The sequence below is a fragment of the Podarcis gaigeae genome (assembly GCF_964106915.1).
Source record: "Podarcis gaigeae genome assembly, chromosome: 2".
In the NCBI taxonomy this organism is placed as follows: Eukaryota; Metazoa; Chordata; class Lepidosauria; order Squamata; family Lacertidae; genus Podarcis; species Podarcis gaigeae.
Window position 1 is genome coordinate 49,306,533 of NC_139679.1, and position 18,849 is coordinate 49,325,381.

The following is an 18,849-nucleotide window of genomic DNA, read 5'->3' on the forward strand; positions in this document are numbered from 1 at the left end:
GTCTCATTCATGTAAACCAATGTAAACCAGTTTCTCCTAAATTAATGAACATGGTGTAGAATCTGACATGTGAATGCCTGGCAATTATTTTAACCATAGGGCTAATTAGTAGTGATACATTACATCATTTAGAAATAAACACCACATACTGAAAGAAACTACCATGGCCATAAAGTGATCCCATTCTCCTCCCCATCCTCAGTTTCCTCTAACTAATGTTCCTAGATCAGGGCATTTTCTTCAGATTAATGACTCTCCAGCATTTCTGAGATACTAACTCCTCCCAGCCGCTCATCAGTTCCCAGGAAATGTCCTGCTCCATCATAGTTATTGCTTAATAAATGTATTTATAGCTGCCTACTGCCTGGGTCCGTGCAATAATTAAGTCACATTATTGAGCACCTAACGCAACCCAGTCAGGAGGACTCGTTTCCAGATGATGACAAGCAGGACAGCAGCTGCCATTCCCCATATGCTATTCAGTCTGCTGCTTACCTTTCCTCCTGGACAAGTCTAGAAAGAGTTACACAATAGGACAATTTGCCAGTTTCAGTTATTAGTGCCTCATTAACACATCACTATTCCCCCTTGCTCCCCCCATGTCTCTTGAGAAACAGATAGCATTAATTTTCTGCTCCTCCCAAAAAATTGCTGATCCAGAGGTTTTTTTAAAAAAATGATCAAAGCAATTTGCACCAAATGACTTTTTTCTTCTGCCAAATCAAGTAATTTTTATCATATACATAATTTTAAATTACTTTATTAAATCCAGTTATGCCATGAGAGAAGGCATTAATAGCTCTATTCCCTGAACAATGATTGGTGTTTTCTATTGCTTCAGGAGTAGATACCACCCACTTTTTCTCAGTAGTTCTTTTTGTGAGGTTCTAATCCTGATAAAATGGTATTGCTTATTTCTGAACCCCTTCTGCTTGTTTATTAATTCATCTTGAGATTATTATTATTTAATTCTGTTCTGCAGCCAAAAAAGTCTCACAGAGCAGAAAAAAGGAGGAACAAAGACTATCCCTGCCATCAAGGATTGTGAAGGCTAGGTAGACGAAAGAAACACACACACACACACACACACACACACACACACACACATTAAGGCTGCAATTCTGAAGCTTAGGGGACTGTGGGGACAGAGGCTGGAGATGATTTTTCTGCCTTATCCAGTGTTCTGCCACAAAGGGGAGGAAATAAGCAAGATTGGATATATCAGCTCCTGGGCTGGTGTAATTTCCTTGCTAGTTTTTTTTTGGGGGGGAGGTTGGGACTGGGGAGGCTATGCATTCTTTGGATCCATGCCTTCCCCTGCTCCCCTACCTGGCATACCCTCCTTTTGACCCTAGCGACCTCACAGCCTCTGACATCAGTATAGCAAATGCCTCTGAGGTTGCCACAGGAGTGAGGAGGGGGAAACTGGCCCTCTCTGTCAAAATTGCACCTCTGCTCTTCTGACACAAAGATCTGCCTAACCTTATCACTGAGTGTAGCATTATGTATTTCAATTGGAGCTGCAATAACTGCAGAGTAAAGATTCCTCCAAAGTAGAGTACCTTTAGCTTCAAAATGTATAGCATTTGGTCACAGCAGATCCCAAACTTGTCCAGAGGCTGCTCCCCCATGGTGGGAGCAGAACCGTAGCTAGGTGATCTTCCACCCCTGGCAGAACCGCCCAGATTGTGCCCCCTAGCCACAGACAAATTAGCTCTTCTTTCCGCCTCTCCTCCAACCCCCAACCCTCCATTTCCACCCATTCAGTTCACCCTCTATTTAAAACCATTTCTTATGAGGCAAAAATCGATATTTATATTTATGGACATATTTTTAGCTGATTTTTTGCGACCCCATCTCTTGCACCCCTGGCGGGGGCCCACCTCACACACCCCTAGCTATGGCTCTGGATGGGAGTCAGCAACTTCCATACCAACCAAAATAACTACAGAAACAAGGAAATCAGGACACACAGTTTTCCCTAAAGATCACTTTTATCTGTGGCCAATTTATTGGTCCTATTCACTGGCTCATTTCACACATAATACCAAGTCACAGTGAGAAAAACATGATAAAATTCAGACCTCACACCTTACATAGCACACTCTGGTTATTGCATTTCATAGCAAGACACGATTTGGAATGTAGTGGATGTAACCACTAACTATAGGTTGTATTTGCTGTCCAAACCAAAACTGCAAATCGTTCTTTGTGAGATACTAACATAATTTGCTGGTTCAGGTGCAGTGGCAAACTATGATATATCTTAGATGAGTTACTGCACAAGTGCGTATCAGGAGAAGGAAGCACATGAACAGAAGTGGTTTACCTGAGATACAATGCCCTGATATGCACCTGTGTGCTGACTCTTCTGAAATGTAGGTAAAAATGTTACTATTTTTGTATGTTAAATTATTTACATTTAAAGCTTTTAAAATTTATTGCTTTTTTTGCAATTTAGATTTTAACGTTTCCAAGAGTGACATTTGGACTTTGCTTATTCTTCCTTCTCCCAGCTGAAATTTCTGCTGTCCCTCTCACAGACATTTCCAGGCAGATAATGTCACTGCACACTTTGAAGAATGAAATTCTCTGCAATATGTTTTTAATTTATCTTATGAGGGGAAAATGGAAAGAATGGTTGCTCAGTAAGCAGAGGCAAAGAGAAGATGTTCTTGCACTCTGTAAATATATCAGGAATTAAAACTGAGTATCCAAATAACCATTCTCCAGGAAGATTCATAGGGGAAAAGGCATCCCCAAAGGTTTGCTAGATGCAGCATACTTCTTTCTGGTCCTAGGGTTCTATTTGCCTTGGCACATGAATCTAACAGTTAATTGTTTCTCTAAAATGCTGGTGCATCCTTGGTTTTGATACTGAAAAAATATTGTACACCATTCATCTTTGCTGTAATAATTTGCTCCTGTGATATTTTCATTTCCATTCTCTAGACTTTCACATCTGTTTCATATTTTTTAACTTCAGAAAGTACATGTATATATTGGCTCCGTTCATTTTTGAAAAGTTAAATATGTGGGATTTCTTTCTTGCATCTTTTAGTTATGACCACGAAGGACGCCTAACCAATGTGACTCGCCCTACTGGTGTAGTAACCAGCCTTCATCGTGAAATGGAAAAGTCCATTACTATTGATATTGAAAACTCCAACCGGGACGATGATGTCACTGTAATTACCAATCTCTCCTCTGTGGAGGCATCCTATACAGTTGTTCAAGGTATAGAAATGCTTCTCAAAAGAATCATTATCCAATAACAATAATCACTTCTTAATTAACGAATGTCTACTTCACTACCACCCTTTCCATAGGACTGGAAGGAAGCATAGATATTATATGTTCTGTTGCTATGCAAATGCATTTGTTCACAGAAAAATAATTTCATGTCCTGTGGATCATTCCAGTTCAGAAAAGGAAATCAGATTGTTCAGCATTTTTTTAATGCTTCCCATATAAGATCTAATGACAAGTTTGAGAAGGAGCTATATCCATACATTAAAAACGTTTCTCAAGGGTGATAGAAGAGCCACCCAAGATGAGCTCCTTCCAGACCTCAACACATTTGTGCTTCTTAGGCCAGGACTAACCCAGATCTGCAACTTCTCACTCAATGCAATACGTATCTTGCATTGATTATCCATGCTGGGGATCCAGGTGACAACCATGCTTTTATTTTGAAAGCCATTTATTCTTCTTCATGCTCCCTGTGCAGACATACATGTGTGTTAGGTACCTGTGTAGAGCTTATCTCAGGAGCTTTCTAAAGCTGAAACCTGTGAACTAGTGCACATGGTCCCTCTCTTCAAGCAAAAATACCTTACCTATTGTACATGCCTCAAGGAGGAGGAAAACTCTTTCCTTCAGTTTTCTTTTGACTGATACAACAGTCACATTGAAGAAACCTTCCTAGTGGAGATTCTCTTCAGTGAGCTTTGTTAAGTCCCTGTCTTTTTGTGGTTTGTTAGGAAACTTTTACTTACTCGATTTACATTAATTAGATGGTTTTTTCATGGTTTGTGGTTGTTTATTTTAATCAGGTTGCTTCTTCCTTTGCTCTGTGCACCTATGGGGCAGTGGGTCTTGTTTCCCAAGTATTCACAGTGATGGAACTAAGATACAGATCTCCAACAGCTGTGATGGCTGCCTCATCTGTTTAGGAAATAAATCCTGCCCTCAGGGGAAGGAATTTGCTAAACAAGGTTGCAGGAACTGATTGGTCATCATATTTCTGTGCTTTTCTCTGGAGGTGAATTTTGTGGACATCTGATATTATGGCCTTTGAGTTCACTTGCTTCCACCTCCCTTGTACTTGGGTTGTTGGCTCACCCATGGGCACATGACACTTATTTGTTATAATTTAAAATTGCCCTTTGGGCAGCTGTTACATCAGCTAGCATGTGACTTATTCTGTGACTTACCATATCTTTGCAACCATCAAGATAAAGTGTTTTTATACTTTGATAATGGTATTTGTTTGCCTAAAGTTATAGCCAATTCCATCTCAGTCAAGATTTGGTTCTTCTGCATGTTTTCCTGACATGGAAAGCACCTTTCAATTGCCACATGTTTAGAGGGCTTCATCCTGCCCAGTTGATAGAATTTACGTTTCTTCCAAAAAAAGCCATGTTTACCTGTGTGACCCAATGTAATGATGTTCATAAAGCTTTACACCTTGGGTGTATGAGCAAGGTCTGATGTATAATTCATTAGAGCTTTCTAAGCAGGGTGTTGCTGTTTTTTGCCTGGTATTAATGAATACCAGTCACTAATTGATGTTACCTTAGATGATCACAGCTCACATACCCTTTCCCGCTAAAGATGCCTCATTCTCAACTGGGACATTTTTCGTGTCTCAGTCATGAGGCAAAGGACATTATTTCCCCCCTTGAGGCAGGTGCAGCAATTAAATCATTGTACCTTGAGGGAAAAGGCATGAGTGTCTTATCCTGAACTTCTACTCTTGAAAGTTTCCAGGGCATGCTCTGCACAGATGCAGCGAACAGATGCGTGAGTGCATTACCATGCACACAAAAATCAAGTACAGCCCAAAAGTGGAATGATGAAGAGGTCCCAATGAAAGAAGATTGGATATAGAAACTAATAGAGTATGCAGAAATGGCGAGACTTACTGGAAGAATTAAGAAATCAAGAACAACAAATTTTTCAAAAAGCAATGGAAGGGGTTTATTGAGTATTAACAAACAAACTGTAAACATGAGAGAATAGACGATTAAAAGAATAAGTTAAGGCAATTTGGAGTATGCAGGAAAGGACGAAAATAAATGTAAGGAACCGAAGAAAGAGGGAGAAGGGAGTTGAAATTGAAAATGTTAAAATTATGGTTAAATGATTGTAATGTATATAAGTGAAAATTATAATTTTTTTAAAAAAAAATCAAGTACAGATAAGCAAGCTGGTGTTTCTCCCCATGGTATCTCTCCCGTGGGTCAGTTTAAAGTATTTTTATTCACTCACCTGTTTTCCTGTGACCCATTTACCTCTAGTCTGAGGTCAGGAGAGAGTTGCCAAGAGAACTAACAGTCTTGTTTATTCTGTTAAGGGAGGCTTAGATTTCCTCAGCTTCAGAAGACAAATTTACAGCATAGCCACTGCAGCAGGGATTTGTAAGGGAGTTAATGGGAGCCTTACAAAAGCAATTCCATATTTCATATGCTATGACACTGTTACCAAAACTGCAGTGAAATGAATTTTGTTGATTTTTTTTTTAAATTGAGAAATAATGTCACTGAAAACAAACATTGTCACACAACAATAGCCTTCTGACACATAAATGCCAACATTTATGAACTATTTGTCTGTGTTGCAATGCCTTTATTTCTGTGCTACTAGATGATTAATTATGTAGATCTTTTCTTTCTGACAGAAGGATAGAGGTTCTTGGATAGCAGCTGGTCACAGCATTGCTTTGCTGAAGAAACTCTTTTTTATTATTCTAAAGAATAGGTCTGGTTGCAACAGCCACTCGAGAGTATAACCAAGTCATAAACTTGGTTTTATTTCTGTAACTTCTGTCAGTCAGTAAAAAGCCAGGTGTCTGTTTGGCTAGTACTATTTATTCAAGACAGAATGAAGAGTGACACTCTCACAAAAGATTATGTCTGGCAGCTCATTCTGAGTGAGCATCATGCCTTAAGGACCAAAACCTAATCTATAACATTGCGCCATACACACACACACACACACACACACACACACACATATATATATATATATACACACACACACTAATGGAGCTCTTAAACCAGTTTAAAAGGAAAACCTGCTTATTTCTAAGAAAAGGCTCCAGCCATCTCTTTTTTCATTTCCAACTTGAATTGATTTCTTGCTGACCCAACACTTCAATTAAAATAATTTTTCCTCAGATTATACATGTAGCCACAGATATCAATGATATTTGCTATAAAAATATCAATATACATTTTGATTTACAATTAAGAAGCAAGTGGGAAACAAAATCCTAATAAACTGAAACACCTCTGCTGGCTTCAATTTTTTAATAATGTTGTTCTTCACATAAACCACTAACATCTCAAATACCGTACCCACTTCCTCACCACACAACAGTTGCTGAGAAACATCATTTTAGATTTGCAGGTGCACCATGAAAGCCTAGAAAATTAGGTAATATGTTTTCTTTATGACTAATGCTGCTAAGTTTCCCCCCACCCCTGTTATTGCTTCAGATCAAGTGAGGAACAGCTATCAGCTCTGCAATAATGGCACCTTACGGGTGATGTATGCCAATGGAATGAGTATTAGCTTCCACAGCGAACCACATGTGCTAGCCGGTACTGTGACCCCAACCATAGGACGATGCAATATTTCCTTGCCAATGGAGAATGGCTTAAATTCCATAGAGTGGCGCCTCAGAAAGGAACAAATTAAAGGAAAAGTTACTGTGTTTGGAAGAAAGCTCAGGGTAAGTTCAACCCAGTCCTACAATAAAACAAGTTGCTTCAGAAATGGGGACTATTATCAATTCCTATATGCTGTATCATTTATTTCATATAAAATGTGAAAGTGATATATGCCTGGGTTATCTGAACTAAATTAACTATATGTACACATAAGCTTCAATCAACCCCACCCCAATCTGAGCTACAGTATTAGAAGTGAGCCTGACTGGGATAAAGCCCCAAAAAGAAGGGACTAAAGAGGGGAAGAAGGGACAATTTAAATTGTAGCTCCTGACCATAATGTTAACTGGGGCACACCTGGCTTTGATGAATGGTGCCTGCAGTTGTCATATGGTTTGCTCCTCAGTGTGGTAAAATGCACTCTAAGGATAACCGGTCAAGCATTGTTTTTCAGGTGTACACCATTCCATATCTCCTTACAACAATTTGAAATGATACAGCCCTAGGAACTATCTGAACTATAGATTAAAGTGGCATGATACTAGTTTCAAACAGTCAAGGCTTCACCCAACGGTTCCTGGGTACTGTAGTTCGCTAAAGGTGCTGAAAGTTGTTAGGAGATCCCTATTCCCCTCTTTCCAGAGAACTCTGGGAATTGTAGCCATATGAGGGGAATAGGGTTTTTTACAACTCTCAGCACCCTTTGCAAACAACACTTCCCATTATTCTTGCGGAGGGGGGCATGACTATTTTAAGTGGTATGATACTGATTTAAATGTATAGCGCAGATGGGTCCTCATTGACTAATAATCCAGTACAACAAAAGATGCGAGTGGTGGGTGGGACGCGGGTGGCGCTGTGGGTTAAACCACAGAGCCTAGGACTTGCCGATCAGAAGGTCGGCAGTTCGAATCCCCGCGATGGGGTGAGCTCCCGTTGCTCGGTCCCTGTTCCTGCCAACCTAGCAGTTCGAAACCACGTCAAGTGCAAGTAGATAAATAGGTACCACTCTGGCGGGAAGGTAAACGGCGTTTCCGTGCACTGCTCTGGTTCGCCAGAAGCGGCTTAGTCATGCTGGCCACATGACCCGGAAGCTGTATGCCGGCTCCCTCAGCCAATAAAGCGAGATGAGCGCTGCAACCCCAGGGGCGCTCATGACTGGACCTAATGGTCAGGGTTCCCTTTACCTTTACCTTTTACAACAAAAGAAGATCACAGTAGAAGAGCATTTAAAAAGCCAGATAAACTAAACATTCATAAAAGCCTACTTGAATAAATAAGCATTCCTGACACTAAAAAGATAACACAGATAGTGTCAGGCAAGGCAGTAAGTTCCAAAGACAGGGCACTACAACAGAAAAGGACCCTAGGCAATGTTATTCCCTATCCTATTGTGACTGGGCTGTTGGTATGATCTGCTGTATTTTTGGGAAGATAGAGAACCATATATGCTACTTCAGCTGTGTATGCTTTCCACCAAACATTTCAGGGTGGGGGGCACAAAAAGGTTGAGGAATTCTGGGCTATTTCATTTGCATAGCTCAGAGTCTGAAATCCTGCAGAACACAGTCACATTCGGCAGTTATCTTTTGAAACTTTTTGTAGTCACATCATTCCATATTTACCATTGTAGATTCTTCTTTTTAAATATATATATGTATATATATGATGTTTTTATTTATTTTCATGGTACAGTTCTTTGATCAGGGAGTGAAGACAATGAATGTTCCACACCCAAACACCACAACCCAACTTCAAATATTTGCAGAGGTTGTGTTATACTCTTTGCATGAAATCAACTCTGCAGTTTGAGGAGGCTCTCAAATAATAAGACCCTAAAATAAATGGATATAGTCCTGGCTCTGAGTAATAAAGCCTTAATAGAAATACTTGCAGTAATTAGCAGAAGTTAGATGTACAAGTATTGGAGCTGAATTCTTGCCAGAGTTAGATTTTTATTTTTATTTTTTGCACCATGTATATGCAAATCAAAACATAGCTTTATCTATCAACACCTCAGCATTTAATTGTCTTGTGTTAGTTCCTGTAACAGTAATCACATATCCATTTAGCTCTTTTAAATGAAAATCACTATGAGATTATAACAGGTTGAGTGGACTGAAAGTGCAATTTGAAAACAAGAGGGAAAGCGTTGAATGTATTTGCATCTCATTTATTTTAATTCAGCATTTTTTCAAAGTGCATAGTGAATGAAATTAAAAAGCTGCACTAGAAAATAGCAAAGGAGCAGACAGGAGGCATAAAATACAACACTCAGGTCAGTCACAGACGACACCTTGGTGAAGTGCTGGCCTCCAGATGGAGACAAATGGTGAAGGCTTGTGATTAATGGCGATGCCTCAATATGTCTGTGATTTGCAACTGTGATTTGGCTGAAAATAGCAGATTTTGAGCCAGCAGTAACAGCACAACCCTATGCATGTCTACTGACAAGTAAGCCTTGTATCAGCAGAGCTTACTCCAAGGTAAGAGTGCATAGGATTAGAGTCTTGGTCTACAGTGCTAAACACCTTTTGATGGAGCCTAGTGGGACTTACTTCTAAGGTTTTTAAAATTTCTGCCAGCTACTTAATGGACTGATATGCCCAATGTGTGTGTGGGGGGGTGTCAAATAATTGTTTTGGGGAAATGGACAATACAGGAGACAATCATTTCATGCAGAGGTTCTGTTCCTGGCCCCTGAAAGTATTGACAGAGCATAAGTATGTTCCCCTTGTTATGCCCCATTATACCCTCTTCTGTGTCCAAAAGGACCCGCTCATGAGTGATCACGCTTCAATTGGACGCACCTAAAATGGTCGCCACCTGTATTTGAATTGTACAACTAAGAAGGAATTCTTAATCTTGCTTGGAAACAACACCCAATTCAGAAGCTTTCCCCCTTAAATTTCAACATTCAGAATCTGTTTTGGTTTCCTCGACAGTGAGAGAAAGGAATTATTGATAGTGAAGGAAAGGGTGTCTGCACATGTCCTGCATGGAGCACTGACTCAAAAAGCAAGCTGTATGTATAAGCTCAGGGGAACTATGAGATGATGTATATTTTGGTCTTGTTTTCTCAAGCATCAGGAATGGAGAATACTTTACACAGAAGCAAGCGAACACATTTGATTGTGTTCTGTGTTTAAGGAGGGGTTGTTTTCCCCCTTTCCTTTCCTTTGCTGTTGATGGTTTGGAAGAGTGCCCAGAGCATTACTAATGAGGTTGGAGGTGAACTTGAGAAAGTCAGGTAATGGTAGCACCTTGACAGAAACTTGTTAATTGGTTTCAGTTCCCAAATATATTTTTGACTTTTGAAAGTGAGGTTTTAACAGATTTTTTAGCATCACATCCAGTTAGGGCTCTTGCATGCATTTACTCAGAATGCATAGAGTTAAGTTTGCAGAAATCCGCTGGAATGTGGCACTCAATAAGTTTCCACCAACGTGATTTGGCCCTCAGTCTGTACATTTCCCCACCCATGCTACAGAGGAGGACTGAACTCCTGTTGGAAATAGAAATATGGACAACGTGGATCCTGGTCTGATGCAACTTTTATTTATTTCTTTTTGCCTATGACTGCCAACCGTGTGAAAAGACACTGGCTATGATAGTGCCACAAGGAAGACTCCTGGGAAAATGAAACATCCAATGGCTTTCCAAGTCTAAAACTAGGGGGATGGGGCTGGAAATCATGCTGAACCATTAGCACGCCTATATAAAAGACCTCTGCTAAGCATGCTCTTTGCAATGACTAGAGAAGTTGTTTCTGCCCCTTTCTGCCTGTGCTGCATAAAGTTCTACTTTTAATCAATCAGGTGAAAACCATGATTAAGCTTGCAGAACGAGAGGTGTGCTATAATTTTGTTGTGTAGACAAGTATTAGCACCTACTGACAAAATAAGTTATCAGCCAGAAATTGAATGCTAGTCTGTTTTATGTGAGTCCTCATGAAGACTGATCTCTTTTGCATACAACTTAATTTCAAGTGAGAAATGTTTTCTGGAAGAGTCAGTAAGCAGTCGTAGGAATTGCCTCTTTTGACTTACACAAGCATGGAAGAACAGGTGTGTGGGTAGGTGGCAGAAGAAAGGCAAAATAGTTTACTAGATAATTTAAAGTCATGCCGTTGATAATAATGTTATTCTTGTTCCCAGAGAGAGTGGGAATGTGGGAATTAGTCATTTTGTTTGGGTTTCCATATAATTAATATGACACAGCAATTATACTCTGTGGTGCTTCTTACTCTGCCAGTAGAAAATGATGTTTTGGAGCAGGTGCTCTATGTTCCTGAGTAATGTTTATGAAGCTTGTTTGCTTGCACATAGACACATCCATACATATTCCATTATTAGAATGGTGCATCAGAGATTAGTCATTCTCATAATAATCATCTAGTTTCCCTCCACACTTCCAGATGGTGAACTGAAGTGGTGGTTGCCTAACCACGATGTCCCAGAGTATAGCTAAGTAGAACTTTGTGATCCAGACCACCTGGATTCAAAATACGGGGCAACATTAAGCCATTAATTTGAGCACTTGCTTTTGGAAGCTAGTACTGTAACAAAACACTCTGTATCAGAATGATGGCATATAATAAACTCAGTTCTGCAACACCTACTTCCCAGGGTCTGGTTGTAGGATGAGGGTGAGATTATAAAAGCAAGCAGGCAGTAAAAGTGCAAAATGTATTACGTTCACCATGTCTCCTAAATCAGCCAGGTACTCTCTCTGCCTCAGAGAATGCGCAAAAAAGCCAGAGCCTGATTGTGGCACCTCAAAAAGAATACAGTAGAGATGGGAAAGGTTCAGAAAATGGCAACCAAAATTATCAAGGGCCTGGAGCAATTCCTGTAGAAAGAAAGGTCACATCTGAGGCTTTTCAGCTCAGAGAAAAGGCAAGTAAGGGGCAACATTATAAAGGTGTGTAAAACTGGTCATAATGAGAAAAAAGAATAGACTGGGAGAAGTTTCTCTCTCTCTCATAATAATAGAACTTGGGGTCATCCAATAGATGTTGAAAGACTGAGGACTGAAGTATTCCTCATGCAACACATAGTTAAACTATGGAATTCACTCCCACATGACAGAGTGATAGCCACCAACTTGGATGGCATTAAAGGAGGTTAAGACATACCATATTTTCCCGTGTATAAGACGCCCCTATGTATAAGAAACCCCCTATTTTTGAGAACTATTTAAGAAAATGGGGAGAGATGTATCCATGTATAAGACGCCCCCAAATTTTTGACATTATTTTTTATGGGAAAAAACCTATACGGAAAAATACAGTATTCTTGGAGGATAAAGCTACCAATGGCTACTAGCCACGGAGGCTGTGTTCTGCCTCAGTATGCCTCTGAGTACTAGTTGCTAGGAATCACAAGTTGGGAGAGTGCTGTTTTGAAGATGACTATTAGTGGGCACCCTCTTTCTCCACCTAAGATTACACACACACACACACACACACACACACACACACACACACGAGATGTAGGCAGATGTAGGTTTCTTTTTGGGGACCCCTGAAATGCAGGGTAAGAATTTTGACTTCTTGTTGTTGCTTAAACGAAGATTCATTTAAAAATAAAAAAGCTACTCGTTTCTTTGGAGACAGCCTACTTGGCAGTATCAAAACCTTTTCTGGGAAATCCTGCATGAATAGTGATTTTTACGACTTATCCACTGAGGAAATGAAAACCATGGTAAAGAGAGACCTACTTCATTAAGTGGAAAAAATCAGAATGCAGAAAATGAATGATAATTAAAAATCATTTTCTTACAAATATAGAGTTGTATTAATTTTCAAATTGCTTTCTCTGTAACAGAATTCCTACAGAGTGGGTTGGGGTGGGAATTGAACTCACCCTTGCTGTGAAAATAATTCAGAATAACTTTCATGTCCTCAAGAAAGGCTGGGGGTCTATTTCCATATTGTTTGATGTGCTGTTTAAATTTGGATAAGAGAAAATGTTGCTTAATCAAAGCTACTGTAAAATATAAGCTGAAGAACAGATTCTCAGGAACCGATGAATACTTCTTAAGTAGTCACTGCTGTCAAAAGATATCTAATTTAAAGACTTCTACTTTATTAATGGTGCATTCACAATTAAATTGCTTAAGAAGCTTTATTAGATTACAGGGTTGGCCTGGATTCTTTGGTCCGTCTCCAGTGAATGCAGTTATTTATCTTTCGTATTACAGCATTCACTGTTTGCACATGACACATTTAAGGTTACTACAATTCCTTGTTCTCACTTTTGAAAGACCCCAAATCACCAACTTCTTACATGTTGTGTGTTTATTGTGTGACCTTCAAAAATATGAATCTGAAGAAAGTGACAGCGACCTATAAAAGAGGAATATGGAATCCATTTGGCATAGTTACCATTGACTAAGACCCAATGCAAAGATTACAGCTGCAACATGGAAAGATGCTGTAAATGCTTTGCTGTGTTGGGGGCTCTGCTTTGAGTGCCAATCTGAAAGCTGCTTACCTTAAAGATTGTTCCAGTCACATCCAGAGGGTTCATTTGCTTCTGCCAACCATATGACCAGGACATGGCGTCTCCCACCATGTTCCAGCACTTGTGCAATTTAAAAGTTCTGCTGTAAGACTGGGGAAGGAATTACTTGTTTGGGTGTAAACAGGTAGAGTTGAGAGTTGATCTATAGGTTACCTCCTTTTATAAGAAATTAGTGAACTATTTGAGAACAGAATAAAGATGACATGATTCTAGTCTCCATCAAACGATTTTTATCAGAGCAAGTAATTATTGTACATTGCAAGTATATTACCCTCATGTGGACATCCATTTACTGTGGGAATTCTTGGAGGAATATCAGCAAACGGGCTTAAAGCTTCTTTGTGCTAGCATGTACTGAAAGGAAGGAAGGAAGGAAGGAAGGAAGGAAGGAAGGAAGGAAGGAAGGAAGGAAGGAAGGAAGGAAGGTTCAAAGGGTACTTTGCACTGGAATAAGAATGTGGCGACTATATGACTAGGCAGAAGGCAGTTTTCCAGGGGGAAATGGCAGGTTATTTAGTCTGCAATCTCCATCTTGGAAGCAAACTAAAAGCTGGCATTATAGCTGCAACATCCACCGTAATTCTTGTACTTTTCTTACCATAACCCCCCCCATCCCATTCCACCTTGCTTTGTCCACCTTCTTGCCTAATGAAGAGCTCTGGAGATCTCAGAAAGGTTGGCCCGGATTTGTGACATTTTATCATGAAAGAGGTGTGTATTGGATTAGGTATTGGATCTCACAATTTGCTGCTTAGGATTCAAACAAATGGGAATAACTGGCTTACCTGAGGCCCATAACATTTGGTGCCAGATCAGCTGACTACCTTAAATTTCTTGAAGCATGCAAAATCCACAGAATAAATATTTTGGTTGGTCCTAACCAAGTGTTGCCTAACTGTGGACTGTGAAAAACAAATAAGAGAATGGTTTACATTGTTCTTATTAATCCAGGTTGCTTCTCAGAAAACAAAAAGATTTATTTTGAAAGAGGGTTGGGGCCATGTCTTTTGTTAAACAGATTACAGTATTCATTGGGAGCCAATGGCAGGTAAATAGTTGGAGATTTCTCTGGAATATTCTAAATGGGGAAGATGTTACCCGCTTCTGTTATAGGAAAGGTGCAGGTTTTTTTGTGTGTGGTTTTGGAACAAAGAAACACAGAATGAGATAGAGACAGAAGCAAGAGTCAGCAAGCTGAGGGCTATCAGTTTGCTGTGGAAGCATATTGGGTTGCAGATAACTTTCTCCAGGGAACTGATGCATACAGTGGATTAGCTGCCTGGTAGGGAAGCATTATCCTGTTTGTCCCACCTGTGCTCCACTTGGAAATTAATCAAACATTACTGAAATGCCAGAAGTCTCCAGTGATCTTTCCTCCAAAAGGATGAAAGGTAAGCACTGCACTTGAAACTTCCCACTGCATGGTGAGAAAATGTTTTGAAGGAAATCAGTGGAATTGTAGAGTTGGAAGTGATCCCAAATATCATCTAGTCCACCCCCTTGTCAAGCTTTAAAATTCAGGCCTGCTGCCGTTCAGTCTAAAATGTTATTATCTTTTATTTGAAAACTCAGCAGCATTCCTGTGGCAAGTTGTTGTTGTTGTTGTTGTTTAGTCGTTTAGTCGTGTCCGACTCTTCGTGACCCCATGGACCAGAGCACACCAGGCATGCCTGTCTTCCACTGCCTCCCGCAGTTTGGTCAAACTCATGTTGGTAGCTTCGAGAACACTGTCCAACCATCTCGTCCTCTGCCGTCCCCTTCTCCTTGTGCCCTCAATCTTTCCCAACATCAGGGTCTTTCCCAGGGAGTCTTCTCGTCTCATGAGGTGGCCAAAGTATTGGAGCCTCAGCTTCAGGATCTGCCCTTCTAGTGAGCACTCAGGGCTGATTTCTTTAAGAATGGATAGGTTTGATCTTCTTGCAGTCCATGGGACTCTCAGGAGTCTCCTCCAGCACCATAATTCAAAAGCATCAATTCTTCGGCGATCAGCCTTCTTTATGGTCCAGCTCTCACTTCCGTACATCACTACTGGGATAACCATGGCTTTAACTATACGGACCTTTGTTGGCAAGGTGATGTCTCTGCTTTTTAAGATACTGTCTAAGTTTGCCATCGCCTTTCTCCCAAGGAGCAGGCGTCTTTTAATTTTGTGACTGCTGTGATCATGGAGCCCAAGAAAGTAAAATCTCTCACTGCCTCCATTTCTTCCCCTTCTATTGGCCAGAAGGTGATGGGACCAGTGGCCATGCTTAGTTTTTTTGATGTTGAGCTTCAGACCATATTTTGCGCTCTCCTCTTTCACCCTCTGGCAAGTACAACATGTCAATTGGTCCCAACATTTTGAATTCTTACCGATGTTTGCTCTCTCACGAGGGTGCATGGATATGGAGTGACCTGGTTGTCAGGAATTTCTTAAGAGGATATAGATGTGTTTACTTCATTTGTGATTTCAAAATTTAAGTGTATGAAGGAATTGGGCTACTTGTATGGACCATTGCTTATCAGAGGGGCACACATATCTTTCCTGTCTGTTACATATCTCTCTTGTTTTGGGGAGTGTATGGTTAATGCAGAAACCTAGCAAATAGAGGCTCAAATATCAATATAATGTAAACTCCATAGCTGCTGGAAGTTTAAAATCTTCAAATTTCCTTGACACAGTAACCTGAGGGGAGGAGCTTGTGATTGACAGGAGAAATCTATATACATAGGTAGCTGGGAGAAGATAGCTGAAAGGGGAATTCTGCTTGATAAAGAAGAGTTTTGTAAGTGAGTAGTTTAAGGCAGTGAGTAAATTTAAGGGGGACACGTCATTATGCTAGTCCACACTAGTTCCACTCATTTACACACAGAGAGCATGTTTTTGCTGCAGGAATGTCAGCAGAAGCATTTCAGAAACTGACTTTTTGTTTTCTGTCTCTGTATAGAATCTTACCCACATTAGTGTGAGAAGCACTAGCTCAGGCTAATGAATGTTGACTGTGTTGCAGGCTGATTTCAAGTTCCCTAGCTTGTCATTAAGCAACACAGCAGCTCATCAGCATGCATGTTCAGCAGGGACAGGAATGCCCATGGCCTTATACTACCTTATACTACACTTGTGCAGATGCGATAGTCCACTCTTTTTTCAATCTGTTACTGTCTTTCCTGGGGCAGCAGTCAAATGTAATTTATAGCTTAGCCAATACTTGTGCTACAGAGCACCTTGCTGAGCAAGGCAATGAGAATTTCTCTTAGAAGCTCTCCATCTGACTGACTGGGGCCTGTATTAAAAGCATGATAAATGTAAAGTAACAGATGTCATTGGGGAAAGTGGTTAGAATTTGAGAGGTGAAAAGGGGAAATGCTACTATTAGATGTGTCATCCTATAGTATGTCTCATATTCAATCCCAAACACATTTTCCCTGACCATCTTTTCATACTCATATACCAGATTTCAGGCATGTCAGATCTACTTTTTCTTCTAGAACCCCCAATATCTATTAGTCAGGACCAGGTGCAGAAGATATGGAATTAAAGCACAGGGTGCCTCTGAGCACATTCTGCCCCTACGAATTTGTTTTCAGTACTAGAACCCAAACTAAGCTCAGTCCACTTCTGGTTGGTTTTCTTCACTTTAGCAATCTAAATTTCGTGGGGAAAGCCTTCTGTTGTTGCTGTTGTCGTTGTTGCTGTTGTTAAACAGCTGAATGTAGATTTACTGCAAATCATCCAGTCTTACCTTCTGATCACCCCTATCCTATACTATCTAGAATCCCATATCATTTATGAACATCACAATACTGTAATTATTATTCCGTGACCTATATGGATAGCACTCTTAAATGTAAAAGTTGCTTATAACACTTAGGGCTCATGCTAATATTTTCAGATCTGCTTGCCTGAAAGTATGCTCCTGCTATGAGCCTGGCTATCTTATAGCCTTGCAAAAGTTTCATCCTCTGAAGTTCAGTTCTGGTTAAATTTTGGGGCTGCTTTTTCTAGCCAGGTAAGGGTGGGTGGGAGAGAAATCATTGCTGGATAAGAAATATATGTAGTCTTTTTCCTGCTCACTTACCCCGATGCCTCTGGGCATCATTTTTTAATATTTCTGATATTACTGAATAGTGTCTTGTGAGAGTATTCAGACGGGTTAACTAGAAGGCCGAGTTTGAGTGAGGAGAAGTAGAGTTGTGAGGATGCAGTCTACTTGCGTCTTCATTCAGGAGGGGAGTGATCTTCTAAATAGAGAAGAATCCCAAGCAAGTTAACAGGGGTGTAGTGATCCCCTGGGTCTGTTATACTACTAGAAGTACCTCAGAAGTGTGACTGTTGGGTTGGGACATTGACAGAAAGTACACATTGTTTAAAAACCAAAGTATTAAGCTGTAACACTGCAACAACTTAGTTAAGGAACTGAAGTGAAATAAGCTAATTTATCATCTAGTCTAGAAACCTGTAACATCTAACTTAGAGAGTAATAATTCAAAACAAGCAACTGGAGTTTAAAAACACTGTGTGTTAACTACCTTGTTTAGAAGCCTTAACATCCACTAGATTTAGTATTAATAAGTTTCCTCAAATAACTTTATTTCCTGGCACCTTTTGTTCTACCAACTTAGTTCTGTATAATAAATCTTTCTTATTTGTTCAACTTCTGCCTGAGTCTCCAATATCAAAGTTTTACCTCACACAAAAACCGTAAGATAACCTGTTTGGTTATAGGGTCAATGGAGGGGGTGTTTAATATTCCAGACCAGTGTATTGAACTGTTGCAAGTAAAGTAACTAGTTTGAGAAGAAGATCAACATCCAATTGCAAAAAGATGCAATTATTTTATTGTCATGTAAAACATTTAGAGCTAAAAGTTCTAAGTAAATCTGTTTGAAATTTACTACTGAACTTACTGAATGCTCCTCCTACATGGTTCTTACACTGAATTTCTAAACGACAAATTATTTACTGAAGTAAACAAAATTATCTTTTGTTTAAACAGGTCCATGGAAGGAACTTGCTTTCCATTGATTATGACAGAAACATTCGTACAGAGAAAATATACGATGATCACAGAAAGTTTACACTGCGTATTATTTATGATCAACTGGGACGCCCTTTTCTCTGGCTACCCAGCAGTGGGCTTGCTGCTGTGAATGTATCCTATTTCTCCAATGGGCGGCTGGCTGGACTTCAGCGTGGTGCCATGAGTGAAAGGACAGATATTGATAAACAAGGCAGGATTATTTCCCGCATGTTTGCTGATGGAAAAGTATGGAGTTACACATACCTGGAAAAAGTAGGTAACTTTTGCCGTGAGCAACAGCATTACAGACATGGAATACCATCTGTTGTGGGAAATATCTAAACATAGACATGCACCTAATATATTGCAAACATTGATGTACAAATAGTTAAAAGTGTGTGCCAAAGAGTTTCTAACAGCAGAGTC

General features: G+C 40.0%; 1 protein-coding gene and 1 long non-coding RNA gene across 22 annotated transcripts in view; one reads left to right on the forward strand and one right to left on the reverse strand.

The window, feature by feature from the left end:
* The window catches only part of TENM2 (teneurin transmembrane protein 2), a 712,099-nt gene that overhangs the window by 684,245 nt on the left and 9,005 nt on the right, over window positions 1-18,849 (forward strand). For all 21 annotated transcript variants that reach the window (XM_083718520.1, XM_083718523.1, XM_083718504.1 and 18 more), the window contains 3 exons: window positions 3,062-3,237; window positions 6,723-6,958; window positions 18,400-18,696. In XM_083718520.1, coding sequence (XP_083574646.1) covers window positions 3,062-3,237; window positions 6,723-6,958; window positions 18,400-18,696 — 709 coding nt within the window. The remainder of the gene's footprint in view (window positions 1-3,061; window positions 3,238-6,722; window positions 6,959-18,399; window positions 18,697-18,849) is intronic.
* On the reverse strand, window positions 13,639-14,988 carry LOC310835475. Its single transcript, XR_014559673.1, has 2 exons — window positions 14,209-14,988; window positions 13,639-13,777 (listed from the first exon to the last, which is right to left on the reverse strand). It is a non-coding gene; the product is annotated as an uncharacterized lncRNA (long non-coding RNA).